The sequence below is a fragment of the Epinephelus fuscoguttatus genome, linkage group LG7 (assembly GCF_011397635.1).
Source record: "Epinephelus fuscoguttatus linkage group LG7, E.fuscoguttatus.final_Chr_v1".
In the NCBI taxonomy this organism is placed as follows: Eukaryota; Metazoa; Chordata; class Actinopteri; order Perciformes; family Serranidae; genus Epinephelus; species Epinephelus fuscoguttatus.
The window spans coordinates 46,240,082-46,258,771 of NC_064758.1; the positions used below are offsets into that span (position 1 = coordinate 46,240,082).

General features: G+C 47.9%; 1 protein-coding gene across 1 annotated transcript in view; it reads right to left on the bottom strand.

Moving 5' to 3' along the window:
- The window catches only part of plxna3 (plexin A3), a 177,621-nt gene that overhangs the window by 122,312 nt on the left and 36,619 nt on the right, over positions 1-18,690 (bottom strand). The window contains exons 2-6 of the mRNA XM_049582441.1: positions 14,040-14,484; positions 13,755-13,945; positions 10,694-11,241; positions 9,924-10,088; positions 4,664-4,846 (exon numbers count right to left, since the gene is read on the bottom strand). Of these exons, the coding sequence (XP_049438398.1) occupies positions 4,664-4,846; positions 9,924-10,088; positions 10,694-11,241; positions 13,755-13,945; positions 14,040-14,359 (1,407 nt within the window). The 5' untranslated portion in view covers positions 14,360-14,484. The remainder of the gene's footprint in view (positions 1-4,663; positions 4,847-9,923; positions 10,089-10,693; positions 11,242-13,754; positions 13,946-14,039; positions 14,485-18,690) is intronic.

An 18,690-nucleotide genomic window follows, 5' to 3' on the forward strand; every position in this document is an offset into this window, starting at 1 on the left:
GCTGCTGTCTGTCCCCCTGTCCCAGCTGCTGTCTGTCCTCCTGTCCCAGCTGCTGTCTGTCCTCGTGTCCCAGCTGTCTGTCCCCATGTCCAAGCTGCTGTCTGTCCTCCTGTCCCAGCTGCTGTCTGTCCCCCTGTCCCAGCTGCTGTCTGTCCTCCTGTCCCAGCTGCTGTCTGTCCCCCTGTCCCAGCTGCTGTCTGTCCCCCTGTCCCAGCTGCTGTCTGTCCTCCTGTCCCAGCTGCTGTCTGTCCCCCTGTCCCAGCTGCTGTCTGTCCTCCTGTCCCAGCTGCTGTCTGTCCCCCTGTCCCAGCTGCTGTCTGTCCTCCTGTCCCAGCTGCTGTCTGTCCCCCTGTCCCAGCTGCTGTCTGTCCTCCTGACCCAGCTGCTGTCTGTCCCAGCTGCTGTCTGTCCCAGCTGCTGTCTGTCCCCCTGTCCCAGCTGATGTCTGTCCTCCTGACCCAGCTGCTGTCTGTCCCCCTGTCCCAGCTGCTGTCTGTCCTCCTGACCCAGCTGCTGTCTGTCCCAGCTGCTGTCTGTCCTCCTGACCCAGCTGCTGTCTGTCCCCCTGTCCCAGCTGCTGTCTGTCCCCCTGTCCCAGCTGCTGTCTGTCCTCCTGACCCAGCTGCTGTCTGTCCCCCTGTCCCAGCTGCTGTCTGTCCCAGCTGCTGTCTGTCCTCCTGTCCCAGCTGCTGTCTGTCCCAGCTGCTGTCTGTCCCAGCTGCTGTCTGTCCCCCTGTCCCAGCTGCTGTCTGTCCCAGCTGCTGTCTGTCCTCCTGACCCAGCTGCTGTCTGTCCTCCTGACCCAGCTGCTGTCTGTCCCCCTGACCCAGCTGCTGTCTGTCCCAGCTGCTGTCTGTCCTCCTGACCCAGCTGCTGTCTGTCCCCCTGACCCAGCTGCTGTCTGTCCTCCTGTCCCAGCTGCTGTCTGTCCTCCTGTCCCAGCTGCTGTCTGTCCTCCTGACCCAGCTGCTGTCTGTCCCAGCTGCTGTCTGTCCTCCTGACCCAGCTGCTGTCTGTCCCCCTGTCCCAGCTGCTGTCTGTCCCCCTGACCCAGCTGCTGTCTGTCCCCCTGTCCCAGCTGCTGTCTGTCCCCCTGACCCAGCTGCTGTCTGTCCTCCTGACCCAGCTGCTGTCTGTCCTCCTGACCCAGCTGCTGTCTGTCCCCCTGTCCCAGCTGATGTCTGTCCCCCTGACCCAGCTGCTGTCTGTCCCCCTGACCCAGCTGCTGTCTGTCCTCCTGACCCAGCTGCTGTCTGTCCCCCTGACCCAGCTGCTGTCTGTCCTCCTGACCCAGCTGCTGTCTGTCCCAGCTGCTGTCTGTCCTCCTGACCCAGCTGCTGTCTGTCCTCCTGACCCAGCTGCTGTCTGTCCCAGCTGCTGTCTGTCCTCCTGACCCAGCTGCTGTCTGTCCCAGCTGCTGTCTGTCCTCCTGACCCAGCTGCTGTCTGTCCTCCTGACCCAGCTGCTGTCTGTCCCAGCTGCTGTCTGTCCCCCTGACCCAGCTGCTGTCTGTCCTCCTGACCCAGCTGCTGTCTGTCCACCTGACCCAGCTGCTGTCTGTCCCCCTGACCCAGCTGCTGTCTGTCCCCCTGACCCAGCTGCTGTCTGTCCTCCTGACCCAGCTGCTGTCTGTCCCAGCTGCTGTCTGTCCTCCTGACCCAGCTGCTGTCTGTCCTCCTGACCCAGCTGCTGTCTGTCCCAGCTGCTGTCTGTCCTCCTGACCCAGCTGCTGTCTGTCCCAGCTGCTGTCTGTCCTCCTGACCCAGCTGCTGTCTGTCCTCCTGACCCAGCTGCTGTCTGTCCCAGCTGCTGTCTGTCCCCCTGACCCAGCTGCTGTCTGTCCTCCTGACCCAGCTGCTGTCTGTCCCCCTGACCCAGCTGCTGTCTGTCCCCCTGACCCAGCTGCTGTCTGTCCTCCTGACCCAGCTGCTGTCTGTCCTCCTGACCCAGCTGCTGTCTGTCCTCCTGACCCAGCTGCTGTCTGTCCCAGCTGCTGTCTGTCCTCCTGACCCAGCTGCTGTCTGTCCCCCTGACCCAGCTGCTGTCTGTCCTCCTGACCCAGCTGCTGTCTGTCCCAGCTGCTGTCTGACCTCCTGACCCAGCTGCTGTCTGTCCCCCTGTCCCAGCTGCTGTCTGTCCTCCTGACCCAGCTGCTGTCTGTCCCAGCTGCTGTCTGTCCTCCTGACCCAGCTGCTGTCTGTCCTCCTGACCCAGCTGCTGTCTGTCCCCCTGTCCCAGCTGCTGTCTGTCCTCCTGACCCAGCTGCTGTCTGTCCTCCTGACCCAGCTGCTGTCTGTCCTCTTGTCTCAGGTCTGTTAGTTTTCTCCTCACAGTGAAGCTTCCTGCAGCTCAGACTGAGCAGCGTCTCTAAATCCTCCAGAGAGGACACACTTTGTCCCGCCGTCTTTAACCGACTGCAGGAGACAATAAACAGACACTCTGCTGCTAAGTGGGACATTTTCCTGACAGCAGCCACAGTCTGAGTGTCTCTGCAGCTTTCCCACGACACAACTGTACAGCTTCAGACGAGGCTGAGAACATCTCTGCAGAGACTCTGTCTGTCCGTCTGTCTGTCTGTCTGTGTGTAACTGATCCTGCCTGTACGCGTCTCTGCTGCCAATAGAAACCCTGGAAATGAACAGATTGTGTTTGCTGTGTTATGAAATCAAAACAGCGTTCAGATTATTTTGGGCTCCAGATAACAATAAGAAGACGAGAGCTGCAGGCAGCAGAGAGCGGCGCACAGGGAGGTGTTTCATGAGCTGCAGAGAAAATGTAGAAATGAAACATTTATCAGATACCTGCTGCTTATTGCTATTATTATTATTATTGTTATTGTTATTAGTATGGATTCACTGTTTGAGGCTGAAACATCTCAGTCCATCATCATCATCATCCTCACTGTGACCTCGTCACATGTCCACGTTTGGTCATTAACATATGACGTCCAAGGTACCCTGGGTGTGTTGGTTGTTGACGTTCTGGGACGCCGTGTCAACTTCAGCCTGTTACATGCATTGTCTGTTTTCAAAATACACTTCTGTTTTCACAGGAAATGTACAGTTTGATACAGTCTCTTTCAAAATAAAAGCACTACGTCAGTGATTTTTTTTTTAATTGTAATGTCTCAGTAATAACGTTAATAATGGTAATGTGTGAGTAATACTGTGAACAGTTGTTAGGTATGAGCCACAATGTTCTTAACTGTGATATTAATAATAATGTTAATAACTTTGATGTATCAGTAAAAATACTCATAACTGTAATGTATAAAAATGTCAATAGTTGTGAAGTATTAGTCGTATACTTTATGCTTTATACCTTGATGAAGACATTATCTTAATAACTGTAGTTTTAGTCAAACTGTTAACAGCTGTAAAGTATCAATCATAATGTTATTAGCTGTGATATTAATATTATTAATAATAATATATAATGTGTAAAATACTAATAATTGTAATGTATTTGTCAAATGTTAATAACTTTAATATATCAGTAAAATGCTAATAAGTGTAATGTATTTTATATACATAACTGTAACGTATGAGTAACAATGTTAGTTATTGTAATGTGTTGTCAGAAACAGATCGATGGATTGACTTTATTGTCACTCGATTCCACGCTGTCAGCAGTGCACGTAAGAACCACGTTTTGTTGCACTGACTGAATAAAATATGGATAAAACTAAACATCAGCAGCAAAAGTGGAGGTGCAAATAATAAATAATAAAGAAATATAAAAATACATACGCATAAACTAATACAAGTCCATCGATCTACCAGAGATCAGTGAGTGTGAGAAGGAAGTTACTGATGGTGTGAGTGTGTGGTGTGTACGAATACTAATTCTACTGTATTATTATTATTGTATTGACTATAATGTAATAATGTTAACAACTTTAATGCACTGGTGATAATGTTTATGATTAATAATAATGATGTTGAGGTGAAGGCGTCACTTTGAGCTCACTGTGACTAATATTTGTCACTGTCAATCAGTGGAGGAAACAGAGGCTGAAACCTGATTGGTTGATGGTGTTTTGTTGATATGACTGGCGGGTGTGACGGAGGCCTTGGAGGGACAAACCTACATCCACCTGAGTGCAGACACAACAACAACAACAACAACCACAGCTGGAACAAAACTAAACTCTGCTCATCAGTGAAAATCAGCTTCAAGATAAAACTTCTTTGAGGAATCAATAACGAGAAGCGCCTGACTGGATCCATGATGGACGCCAGGAAACCAGACATGATGAGAGAGGACGCTCCGAGCTGAGAGGTGAAGGTGAAACAGGAAACACAAAGTGTTCAATCTGTTTCTTTCTCTCTTCACACCAAACAACTTTAAGAGCCTGCAGTCGTTTTAAACTCCAACGAGCCAATTTTCTCTCCCGCTCCTCAAATAGAAACACTAGGAAGCAGTCAGAGACCCAACAGCAATTCTAAAACATTCATGCAGCCATTTTCTCTCAGCAGAGGAAACAGCCGCTCTCACACACTCTGCACTTAGTCCTCCTCTTCCTCTCCCAAGCCGTCAAACACCCCAAAAAGCAGCACAAACAAATTCAGCAATGATTGGAAACAAACACAAACTCTCTTTTCTTCTGAATCAAACCAAACAGCTGCATCACAAACATCCACCCCTCCATCCGTCCTCCTACCTTCTTCAGCTGTCCGCTCCGGGTTCCCACAAACACCACCGTGTGTTCTCCGTAGGTGTAGGCCGCCACGGCGCCCATGCCCTCGGTCCGGTCCTCGTACAGCGGGTTTCCCTCGATGACCCTCAGGCCTCCGAGCGGCTGGTTCAACACCAGGCCGCAGAAATCATCTCCGATCTGCTTCGGCTGTGGAAGAGACGGGACGGGGACATTATTAAAAGGAACTGCTCCTTTAATTTAACACCAGAATCACAACGAGCCTGCTTCAGATGCAGGAGGAGAGGAAGAGGAGGAAGTGGAAGAGGGGACAAAGACATCAGACAACTAATGCATTCATTAGATACCTGCACAAAAATACAAATGCTGTGGTCTCCATGTGTCTCCTTTTCCCCTTTGTTAATACAAATAACATGACTGTGATATTAACTCTACAGAGATGCTGTAAAATGCAGCAAACACAAGGTCTCAGGGTTATAGAGAGGTTTTAAAGGGACAGTTCACATCTTTGAAGCTGGGATGGATGAGGTGCGTATCCATAGTCAGTGTGTACATACAGTAACAGTCATCAAAGACCACCAACTGGTCAGAAAATGATTTATTGTGTCAGACTTTTAAAATCCCTGTAAACATGTCAGTGTGAGTGAAATGGTCCTGCAGTGAATGTGTCACAGTGGGACTAACACACCCAGATCATGTGACTCCTGCATGTATACAGTCAATCAGACCCAAACTGGCCGAGGCGCTCTGAGCATGCTCCACAGTTTCCGCCCCGGGCTTTGACCCGGAAGTCCAATAGCATTAAATGTGTAAGAGAAGAAGAAGCCGGTAACAACATGGAGAAATCTACATCCAGAGCCGTGACTTTTTGGACGGACCTTGTCCATTGTCTATGATGTAGATGTAGCGTAACGTAATGATGTCATCGCAAGTGGACAATGTGATGGTGAGAAAGACAGAGGTCTGAGCTTTCTGCAGCAGCTACTATAGTTTTTATTTTAGACTGAAGCAGGATCATGAACACAGCCGCCCACTGGACGTCAAAATTTAAACATTTAATATGCATTCAGTTTTATAGCCTTGATTTGACTGTGACCTTTGACCCTCTATCAGTCTGTGTGTCAAAACATTTTGTCTTTCCTTGTTAAACCTCACTGCAGCACCACTAACACAGATAACAGTTCTGCTGTAGGGAAATAAACAGAGAGAAGTGTCCAACAATGAGGAAAATATCTGATTCAGAAACACAACAAGAGCGAAGCCCTTTGTGCTGATGTGTGTACATGTCATATCCCGCTGCATGACGCCAGTGATATGTCATGTTTCTGCAACATGTTCAGGCTGAGTGAGAAGCTTCTTTCAGAGTCTGCATTACAGAGTGGATACAGAGACATGAGTGGATCTGAGCTCCCCCTCTGCTGCACACAGCGAGGCCACTCCAAGTCCACTGAGCTGAAAATGTTTAAAACATCTCTGCATATCCTGAAGCCTAATGACTCCGCCTAATAAACACACCAGCACCAGGAAAAGAAATAAAGAGGAAGAGAACAACCAAAACAACTGAAGACACGGTCAGCGCACTTTGATACAGCTGACGTCTGTAGTCTACGAATAAACACAGTCCAGCAGGGAAATAAGCTGTGTCATTCAGACTGTAATGATGCATCTGAGGGTGTGTGACAGGCTGAGACACCTGTCAATCAATCAAACACACACCTGTAGCTTTAAATGTCTCAGCAGAACAATCAGATCTCCACCGAGTCAAAGCAGAACCAGAGTGTGTCTGCGTGTGTACATGAAGCTGTGTGTATCGGTGTCACACTGAGAGGAAACGTGTCATCTGTTATTTCATCGTGTTGATTGGACGTCTGACGGAGACGATTTAAAGTGTTTGATCCTCCGAGAGTTTCATGTTTCTGTACGTGTCTGTGTGCAGAGAGAGTATAGGAACAGGGAGGGGCCGCAGCGTTATTACAGGGTCCACACACACACACACACAGAGGTTGGCTAACACCCTGTCATTAGCGGGTTAAGGCCTCGATGCATCACAGCAGCAGAACATGGTGGAAATGTACTTATGAGGCTCAGATCAGCTCTGTGTGTTCACTTTGTTTCTCAGTCACTATTTATAGTTCAGAGTGTTTCTGTCCTCTGTGCTCGTTCTTTATTTACTAAACGTTCTGTTCTCGTCACATTATAAAACTGTAGGTTTGTCCACAGAGAGGCCACGCCCAGACTGATGACATCACAAGTATGTTGGTATAGTTACAGATGAGATGGAAAAATTTTGTTCACAACTCGGTTCATCCTGAACTGAGTCAAATGTCTCTGAAGAGACACCAACGAGCTCTCGTCCAAAATATAAACGCTTTCTTGTGCCTTCAGTATGTGACACTGACGCACAGCTGTCTCCTCAACTCATCCTCACTGTGACCTCATCACATGACCACGTTTGGTCATTAACATATGACGTCCAAGGTACCCTGGGTGTGTTGGTTGTTGACGTTCTGGGACGCCGTGTCAACTTCAGCCTGTTACATGCATTGTCTGTTTTCACAGGAAATGTGCAGTTTGATACAGTCTCTTTCAAAATAAAACACCGCCAACTAACGTTTTTTTCACACACACGTGGTCACGTTTAGCCAACACACACACGTGGTTGGGTTTAGGAACAAAGAACAGGGTTTGGCTTTAGAATCTTACAGGAAGTGAGCACCGGCCTCCTGGGTGAAAGCTGGTGCTTGTTGGCCCCTCCCACCATCTTAGCTTTTGTTGTTGTCTTTCCGCGTTTTCCCCTGACGCCACTGGGCGCAAGTGGTGACAGATAAAAAACTCCAGTAGAGAGAGAAACAAGACAGGAAATGTGTCTTTTAATTTTGTCTCATTTTCCGAATTCTTACAATGCACAGAGCGAAAAAAACTCCCCAGGCTCAGTGTGCAGAGGTCTGAGCAGCTGACTGCAGAGAAACACACCTGTTACTGTGAGAGTCCTCACAAGGGTACAAGTCCACGTGTGTGTGTGTGTGTGTGTGTGTGTGTGCATACAGCAGAGAGATCATCATTAACTGTGAAGGAAGGTCCTGAAGGTACAACACACACACACACACACACACACACACACACACACACACACACACACACACACACACAGACACACACTGAGGACAGCTTGTTACATGTTGTGCGGACAGGCAGCCTGCTGGTGACGCTTAATGAAAAACAAGACTGAGACACACACACACACACACACACACACACACAAACAAGGACATTGTCATATTACATCCATGCATGAACATTCACACACACACACACACACACACTCCCTGCTGTGTATGATAAAAGAAGGAGGTCAGAGCCTGGACACAGGCCCCGCCTCCTCTGTCTTTGCCCTAAAAACACACACACACACACACACACACACACACACACACACACACCTCATCACTTCCATCAGCGTGTGTCTGATTGGCTGTGAGTCGTTTGGTGGTTAGTTAGCTGGTTGGTTGGTTTGTTAGTTGCCGGGGGCGACCCCCCCCCCCCCCCATCCTCTTCCAAAATCCAAGCTCGGCCCCCGAATTCATCTCCTGGCGGGTTTCCCTGCTCGGTTGCCATGGTTACCACTGCAGGCCATTACCGCCGTGAATAAGAACATCTACCCCCGACCTGAAATAACCCCACTGCAGACGGACAGAGAGACGGAGGGTTCTTCTTCTTTTGTTTTTTATCCGTTCATTCAAAGACAGGAAGTAGATCTGTGTTGAAACTTCAGAGGAAGAGGCCGGTCATCTTCACAGATCTCTGTGTGTGTGTGTGTGTGTGTGTGTGTGCTGCAGCCTGCAGGCAGCCTGCGGTCAGACGATGTACGGTGTCCTCAGAGAGACAGAAACAAAGACAGATTTCTGTGGATCTCAGAGCGTCTGCTTTTTCTTCACCTGCTGAACCAAACTGATCTGAAACATGTAAAACTGATTAACGTCACGACGTGTGTCAGCGACACCAAATAATTCAGCTCCTCCTCTCTGTTGAACATGTTCACATGGACACTAGTGTCCACGTTAGAGACAACTTAAATCAAATTGTCTCTTTGGACAACAATAATACCATATTTGCCCTTGTCTGAGTGGGCGGAAGTTCGCTGCATAGATCAGCCTCTCACTGGGCAGAACAAGCCACCCGCTGAAGTCCCGCCCTACCACCTCCGGTTGTGTAGCAGTTTTCAACTGTTTTCAACACGTCCTTTACTAACTTTTGCGGTGTTTGATCTTGCGGGGATGTAGCCATTTTTCTGCCATGGTTCGCGTCCTTGCAAGCGCACTGTTGCTGTGGCACTGCCCAGAACGACTGTGATTGGTTGAAAGAAGTACAAGCAGCCGGGACGTTTTTTTCTCCAATCTCAAAGTGAGAGTCGGCCCAGCCAGACCCTTCTTTTCTTGAGAAAGGTCTGGTGAGCGAGACTATATTTGCCCCGATCACAAAATCTGCCACGATATGATTTCGATTCATTTCGGCTGAAGAAAAACCCTGTGGACACAGACCCTCGAGGTTTATCACCTAAAAGTTGTTTTTCATTAGTCACTCATTATTAGCTTTAGCACTTGTACTTGAATTGTGTAAATTAGCCTAGCAGCTAGCAGCTACTTTTCCTCTACTTGCAGTTGATCAAACTATATGTAGTTTTTAATTCTTTTTCTTCCTCACTGTTGGTTTACGTCTCTGCGTCTCTCAACACAACAGCTCAGTTGAATTTCAGCCTGCACGGACATTTGGTAAGCCAAACATTGCTGAAACAGAGCAGCTAGAGTCGCTGCAACATGTTAGCAGAGTGAGATGCTCGGCCAGGCAGGTAACGTTACGTCATGTTTTACCTTGAAACATCACGTGAAAAAAAAGGAAAATATTTCCTCTCTGTCGTCTCTCTCGGCTGTTTGACAGTGACACACTGTTAAAACAGAGGTGTGTCCTTAATAGATCCTTTAATCCTATAGATCAATGATTTACTTTGCATCAATGATACTGGATCGCTGATCATTGAATTGATAGTTCGATCCAGACTGATACTCGTGTAAAGGTCTCATCCTGGTTTTGAGAACAGAAGAATGTTCTGATGTGACGTACAAACACTGAGGCAGCTGAGTCTCAATGAAGCCTGTCGTGTTGTGTTCACGCTCAGTCAAAGACACTCACTCTGACATCTGAAAACTTTAACAGTCTTTTCAGTTGAAGCCGTTGGCGCCGGTTTCTGATTGGTCCATGTGGAACTCACCGTGTGGATGCAGGGCAGCTCCTTGTTAAGTAACCACGGTAACGACAGTCGTCCCTCCCCACGGTAACAAGAGCGGATCCTCTCCCTCATGGCCAGGTTGATGTCGTGGAGGGTGAAGAGACAGAGGACGGTCTCTCTGGGAGGGTTGGAGCGATTCTTCTGACCCTGGAAACACAAAGAAACACCAGCAGAGTTCAGACCTCTGACGCAAGACTCCCAACTACACCACGTCTGTCTGAGACGAGTCTGTGATCTCACAGCAAGAGACGAGACAGAAGGACAAATGATAAAAGGATGAATGCAAAGAGGAAAGAAAGAAGGGACACAAAGGATGGGAAAACAGAAATAAAGAAACAGCCTGCAGAAGAATCAACAGAGAAAACTTCAGTCAGAAGAAAAAACTGAAGACAGAAAATAAACAGCAAGAAGAATGAAAAAGAAACAAAGGAACAAAGAAAGAGATCTGAGTTACAGAGGAAGTAAAGAAAATGAGACAGAGCAAGAAGAGATTGAAGACAAAGGACAAAAACAAAGACAAGAGAAAGAAAAGACAAAAGAAAAAGAAAACAAAAAGAGATAAAAGACATCGGAACAGACAAAAACAATGAATGATAAGACAAAAAGAAAAAACAAATAAAGAAAAACAAAACTGACCAAAGAAAAGTCTGAAAGAAACAAGAAAAAAAGCCACAACAAAAAAGAAGGAGAGAAAAAGAAAAGGACAAGGAAACACCAGACAAAAGACATCCAATCAGGACGGAGTAAATCACCTGTGAGAAGACGACAAAGAGGACGTCATCGTCCTCTGACAGGCCGAGCGCCTGGGCCAGCCGCCGCCCTGGTTTCTGTTTGTAGGCAGCCTGGACCAGTCGGTACTCCACGCCGTCTTTGGTGCAGCCGAGAGGAAACTCCACGTACGAGTAGAACTCGGTGTCGTTGGAACACATCCTGACGATCTTAGAGGTGAAGAACTTCTCTCCGCCGGCGTCCATCTGCGTCAGCTGCGTGTCCAGCTGCAGAGTCAGGAAGTAGACGTAGGTGCGGCTGGAGAAGCCATAGACGTAGTAGATGTCGAAGGCCGGGTAGAGGGACAGCGTGTCCGACGGGATCTTGATCTGCGAGGAGACGAACTCGTCCTGGTAGACTAGAGAGAACATGTTGACGCTCTCCTCATCCTCCACCAGCTTCCTGCTGGACAGCGTGGGGAAATACTCAGACTTTCCATCGATGGCGGCGCCGATGAACAGGCGGCTGCCGCCCTTCATCGGCTTCTTCCTCTTTGGGTCGGCGGTCCAGTCATCCTCACCAACAACAACACCTGGAGAGGAAGAGGAGGAGGACACATACCATTAGGGCACTGGCACTGGTGCGCCCAGCCTGCACTGTTACTGGTCTTACTGGTGTCCCATAGAAACTACACTGTGATATCCAGTCCTCGCCTTCAGAACCGTTTCAGAACTTTGAATCATGAGATCAAGTCTTAAATATGAGTTATAACTAACTGTGCGTGACATGTGATCACACACATCATGCAGTGTGTGTGTGTGTGTGTGTGTGTGTGTCAGCCGACAGACTGTAAACAGTGTGTGTGGGAACGCAGATCTGGTACGAGATATGAAGACGTTGTCAGTGCCGTTGTTGTTTGTCAATCATCTGCTGTTTTGTCCCGACAGTCTTCATTCAGGTTTTTGTTCAAACTAAAAAACAACGGCAGCTGATTTACAATAAAAACCTGCAAAACATTTTGACACCCGACAACATGATTGACACGTGCAGGTTGAAACGCTTCTGCAGCTTGTCAAGAACAAAGTGGAGAGGAAACACTGGAGCTTTGTTTTTCTTTCTGGGCATCGAAATTACCAAAACACTGACATGATATCAGCTCGAAGTCTGATGAGTGTGTCTGAAATTAAACCTGCAGGAGAAAAGACAGCAGAGACCATCGTGTGTGTTTACACCCTGAGACCTTCATGGTGAGAACTCTCCACTGAATTAACCACAGATAAAACCTGAATCACTGCCCTGTGGTTATGACTCCGCCCACCAGTCCACCCTGTGGTTATGACCCCACCCACCAGTCCACTCTGTGGTTGTATGACTCCGCCCACCAGTCCACCCTGTGGTTGTATGACTCCGCCCACCAGTCCACCCTGTGGTTGTATGACTCCGCCCACCAGTCCACCCTGTGGTTATGACCCCGCCCACCAGTCCACTCTGTGGTTATGACTCCGCCCACCAGTCCACCCTGTGGTTATGACTCCGCCCACCAGTCCACCCTGTGGTTGTATGACTCCTCCCACCAGTCCACCCTGTGGTTGTATGACTCCTCCCACCAGTCCACCCTGTGGTTGTATGACCCCGCCCACCAGTCCACCCTGTGGTTGTATGACTCCTCCCACCAGTCCACCCTGTGGTTGTATGACCCCGCCCACCAGTTCACCCTGTGGTTGTATGACCCCGCCCACCAGTTCACCCTGTGGTTGTATGACTCCTCCCACCAGCCCACCCTGTGGTTGTATGACCCCGCCCACCAGTCAACCCCGTGGTTGTATGACTCCGCCCACCAGTCCACCCTGTGGTTGTATGACTCCGCCCACCAGTCCACCCTGTGGTTGTATGACTCCTCCCACCAGTCCACCCTGTGGTTGTATGACTCCGCCCACCAGTCCACCCTGTGGTTGTATGACTCCGCCCACCAGTCCACCCTGTGGTTGTATGACTCCTCCCACCAGTCCACCCTGTGGTTGTATGACCCCGCCCACCAGTCCTCCCTGTGGTTGTATGACCCCGCCCACCAGTCCATCCTGTGGTTGTATGACTCCGCCCACCAGTCCACCCTGTGGTTGTATGACTCCGCCCACCAGTCGACCCTGTGGTTGTATGACTCCTCCCACCAGTCCACCCTGTGGTTGTATGACCCCGCCCACCAGTCCTCCCTGTGGTTGTATGACTCCGCCCACCAGTCCACCCTGTGGTTGTATGACTCCTCCCACCAGTCCACCCTGTGGTTGTATGACTCCGCCCACCAGTCGACCCTGTGGTTGTATGACTCCTCCCACCAGTCCACCCTGTGGTTGTATGACCCCGCCCACCAGTCCTCCCTGTGGTTGTATGACTCCGCCCACCAGTCCACCCTGTGGTTGTATGACTCCGCCCACCAGTCCACCCTGTGGTTGTATGACTCCGCCCACCAGTCCAGTGTCTCTGACAGTCTCCATCCATGTCAGTGAAAACATGGATGCTTCACACACAGAAGATCTATACAATCAGCACAGTTTCAAGATTAGAGTCACCAATTCAGTATCTGACCAAATGTCTCCCCTTCTGTTCCTGAGATATGACGTTAAAACATGATGATGTCACAGTCAAGATGACCTTTGACCTTTTGGATATAAAATTTCATCCCATCTGACATCTGAATGAAATTTTGTCATAATTAACATATGAATTCTTGAGGTCACAGTGATCTTTCACCACCAAATTCTAATCACTTTATCGTTAACTCAGAGCGGACGTTTGTGCCAATTTTGACGAAATTCCTTCAAAGTGTTCTTGAGCCATCACACGCACGAAATAAGACGGACAAGGTCACAGTGACTTTGACCTATTACCACCAAAATCTAATCAGTTTATTGCTGAGTCAAAGTGGACGTTTGTGCCAAATATAAAGAAATTATCTCGAGGTGTTCTTGAGATACTACGTCCACATGAATGGACAAACTCAAAACCCACAAAAACATAAGAACTGTCTGGTGTTAGTTTCCCACCTTAGATAGTTTAGGAACAAATATTGCAGGTGTGTATGACCCCGCCCCCTCCACCCCTGCTTACCTGCCATCCCATCAGCCTCTCTGGCTCCAGACAGGTAGTGCTCTTTGCGGTGATGTGGTTCTCCCAGTTTGAAGAGATCCTCCAGTCTGAGGAACTGACAGACGCCCTGCCAGATCGACCCGCACGCCACTAGTCTGTTCCCAGTATAGTCCACCAGTAAGAGCTTATTCACGTTGTCTGACGACTCCAGCCTGAGGGACAGACAGACAGACAGACAGACAGACAGGTGAGATGTTATACAGGTGTAGACATACAGGTGTATCAGACAGACAGGTGTAGACTGACCTGTGAGCGCAGGCCCTGACGCTGGGCGGAGGGTAACACTTGGCGTTGTCCTCCACAGGTCCGGTCATGTGACTCCTCAGCTCCGTCAGATTGGCCGACAGCTTCAGCACTCGGTTGACGGCGCCGACGAACACCTCACCTGTCCTCCGGTGGACGGTCAGGTGGGTGAGGGAGGTGTCGAAGGCTCGGTACACCACCCTGCCAGACGCCATGGAGGGAGGGGGAGGAACAGCTGGGGCAGAGAGGAGGGGGGAGGAGAGGAGGAGGAGGGAGAGGAGGAGGAAGAGGAGGAGAAGAGAGAAGGAGGAGGAGGGGAGCATGGTGGACAGAGAGAGGAGGAGGAGGAGAGGATGGAGGGATGGAGGAGGAGAGGAGGGGAGGAGGAGGAGGAGGAGAGAAGAGCTGGCTGCAGGTCTGATGAAGAGTCAGCTTCACTGGGTCATGACTGTGGACAGAGAGACAGAGAGACAGAGAGACAGTTAGGACATGTGTCAAACTACAGGAGCCTGTTGGGGACATTTAAACACACTGTAGTTACAATATGTGGCCAAAAGTAAGTGGACAGCACCGTCAACATCCTCAATGCTTCTTTCACACACTGCTGTACTACAAACAAACCAGGAGGAACAAACATGGAGTCTGTAACTCACTGATTGATACTCGCATCGGGTATCGGCACTGATCACGTTACTTTTACAAAATCGGTAATAAAAGATCGGAAGAATCAAAACAACAAAAATAGCCAAGTGTTTCATCGATGTTGTTCACTGTTGCCTCCACTTTACAATGTATTGTAACCGAGCGTCCTGGGTTCGCCTAACTGAGCGCAGCTAATGAGCAATAAACGAACAGGTTCAGCGGCCACCGCTTCTCTCTTTATTCCGAGTAACACAGCCACACCTAACGACGGAACCTCGCCTACCACAGCGCTACGGCAACTCTAGAGGGACAATTTGTTTACAATTCAGAATTTGTTTACATTTTGTGCTGCTGAATCACCAATAAGCTTTTTGGAAACTATCTAAATTAAAAAACAAACCTTATGGGACAGCTTGGATGCATTCTGTCTTTTTCTTTCTTAATACTTTGCAAAGTATCGGATCGGACTCGGTTTAAAAAAAAAAAGGACACGGATGCAAAAAAAATGTGATCGGGACATCCGTACACGTGACGAGGTCACAGTGAGGATGAGTCGGTGTTTCAAGGAGGCGAATTCATCGAGTTCCACCAAGGACTGTTCCTGTGTCAAGGATCCCACAATTCTTTACGCAGGATTTGCCAGAATAGAAGGCGGGGCCTCTTCAAAGCTGCACACCTGAGTCTGTTCCAATGTGTGTTCACTGAATGCTACGAAGGAGTCTTGCCTCATCTCTGTGGGACCTGAAGCATCTTTGACTTCCTAAGCACTGTTTGCATATTGACTCCAGCCGTACCTGCAGGTAAGAACGAATAAATGCATTTGCTGCAGAAAGTGTGTGTGTGGCTGCTGACAGCTGAAATTCACTACTTCAAATGTGGAAATATGAAACAAATAGTCTGAAAGATATAAAAGCTCAGATGCACTGACCACACTGCTGAAGCTACCAGGTCAAATGATCAGAACTGGAAGCTGAACTGAATTAACAAGAGAAGCTCAGAGCTGACAAACACTGACAGAAAGGATGGAAGCTGAATTGTAAAACTGTCGAAGGTCGACATTAACTTAAAGGCTGGACAAAGAAATGCTGAAGCATTTTACAGGAATAGAAAATAGTTGAAAACAACAATAATTGTTTTATAGAGCAAACTGTTTCGTCATCTGAATGGTTCCTGTAGCTGAGAGGATGCAGACACAGAGTGGATATAAAAATGCACAAGAGAAGTATAATTACTTTTTGGCCTGTGTAAAGCTTAAATAAAGTCAGTAGACAGAACTATGGAGAGAAGTAGAATCTCACGGGGAAGTAAAATTAAGACTGTAGATTGTTTTCAATTCAAGATGTGAATCTGACGTTCACAGGCCAAACAGTCGGAGCTCTATTAGCAGGAGTAGTGACCGTGGTGAAGGCAGAGATGAGATGAGTCTCTGTAGCTGGTTCAACTGAATCAGCATCCACAGTTCAGACTCAGGTGAGCTCTGAGACAGGCAGGTGTGTGAGCTGTCCTGACTGTATTCAGTGAAGCTGTGACTCTTCAGCTCCATCAGACTGTGAGCTGAGGTGTGTGTGTGTGTGTGTGTGTGTGTGTGTGTGTGTGTGTGTGTGTGTTGTGATCCTTCACCTTCAGTCTGATGAGGAGCTTTAAAACCCTGTATTATTTACAAGAAGCTTTCTAACACACACTGAGGATTCCTCTGACAGGGAAGAGATTAGGCCAGCTGTGTGTGTGTGTGTGTGTGTGTGTGTGTGTGTGTGTGTGTGTGTGTGATGGAGGCAGATAGAGGTATTGATCTGTTTCCGTCTGTCTTCTCACTGATTCTCTCATAAAGCTTCAGCAGCTCCAGTAACACTGAGCTGGACGGAAACTTCACTCTCCTCCTGGCAGCCATCTCTACTCCGCTTACGTTTGACTGACAGCTCTGATTACATACACACACACACACACACACACAGTGAAAACCCTCTGAAATCAGTTTCATCTTAATCTGCAGTCGTCAACGAGACAAAATGGAGGCTTTTCCTCCTCCAGCAGTTTCTGGTGGCTCGCTGCATTAAAATGCTGCATATGTTTCTGAGCGTGGGCGTCCCGCTGGGAATTGAACCGTCGACTGTAGCGGCGCTTCATATCGTGCTTCTGGTTTTCAGCTCGGACACATTAATCAATAAGAGAGAATATGAGAAAGTGAGCCTGGAAACAAACGAGCATCACTTCCTCCTCTGTCAGTTTCTCTGCTCTCAGATTTTTATTCCTCAGAAACATTTTCTCGGCTCCGACACGCTGAGCGCTCTCAGGATTATTCTCATCCAACATCTCTACCATCAGACCTCCAGTTCTTCTTCTGACGCAGCGTTCCTGTCCTGTAACCACACGTGACCATGAACACACTCTCCCATACACACCCTGTGACTCTGCAAACCCAAAATAAATCAGTGTAATGTTATATTGTCGACGCCCATCACAACTCTGTTATCATACAACTGTGTGGAGCTGCCTCACGTATGGACACAGAACATTTGACGCTCGGCACAAAGACCGACACAAGCTGACGGTAAAATGGCTGCAGAGCCTCCGACAGCTGCGGGGCAACTCTACCCAACAGGAACACTGACATTGATCCGGCTCATTCAGGAGGAGCTGCTCACTGTTTGTTTATCTGCTTTCATCTGTAAACAACAGCAACAACAACAAACACAACAAAGCAGCTCATTGGTTGGATTGTGCCAATTTTTTTACCATTCCTGAGATAATCATGTTAGAAGATTAGAGAGGGAAGATGATCTGTTGATGAAACAATTAGAAAAGAAAAGAAATTCAACTGTTCTGACGATCTCGTCTGTTTTGATCACTCTCGAGCAAAAAACTGGAAAAATGTGAAAATGTCTCTGATTCCAAGTTTTAATTTCTTAGTTGTATAAAAGATTCACATAAAGACATCACGTTGGACCCTGGGAACTGTTAAACGAATCCTTCACCTGTAAAATGACCATCTGTACATCACTTACACACCATGTGTTATCTTGAGTTGGAGAAGAAACCATTTGACTCTTGTGCCTCCACGATGGACGAATAATCCAAAAAGGGAAACATTTTTCATGACTTAAAGTAAACGAGGTCCACACTGTGCAGTAGGGCTGCAACGATTAGTCGACTAATCGATGACTAATCAACTATTAAAATAATCAGTGACTATTTTAGTAGTGGACTAATCGGTTTGAGTCATTTTTCATAGAAAAGTACTATAAAGTACCCAAAATACTCTTATTGCAGCTTCTTACGTTCAGATATTGGCAGCTTTACACACTCTCCCGTGACGGTGAACTAAAACCCTTTGGCGTGAGTACGAAACAAGACATTAGATGACACCATTTTGGGGTTTGGGAGAGACAGACCGACATTTTTCAACAAAATAACACACTTGTCAATAAAATGATTAGTCGACTAATGGAAGAAATAATCGACAGATTAGTTGACAATGAAAATAATTGTTAGTTGCAGCCCTATTATCCAGTCAGATGGTAAGAACTTCACAAACACGTGTATCACCTTTTATGGATTCTTCGTTTGTGGAGGTGTGCAAGTAAAACAAAGTTTTCTTCCTGAATTCATCGTAACACACAGTGAGCAAAACTTCTTTCCCACTGCTAAAAAACCCCACCGACACCTGGTGACATCTGGCTTTATACCATCTGTCTCCATCTAAGCTCAAACATCAACCCACATTTAGTCAGCACTGAATTTGAAAGAGAGACCGAGTAAGTACAAGATATTAAAACGAAGTAACCGCTGTAACATTTTCACAGACCTCCATGTTGCTCTTGTCCTTCGCAGTCACCCGAAAAAAAATCGTGATTACAGAAACTTCACACACTGAGTTTGGTGCGTTTTTTTGTTCTATGTGTTGTGAAAATTGACAACACGAGGCAAAAAGACATATTTCCTGTCTGGAGTTACATATCGCTCAACACTGTCTCTACACGTGTCTCACATTTAGCACCGCAGCATCATGAAGGGG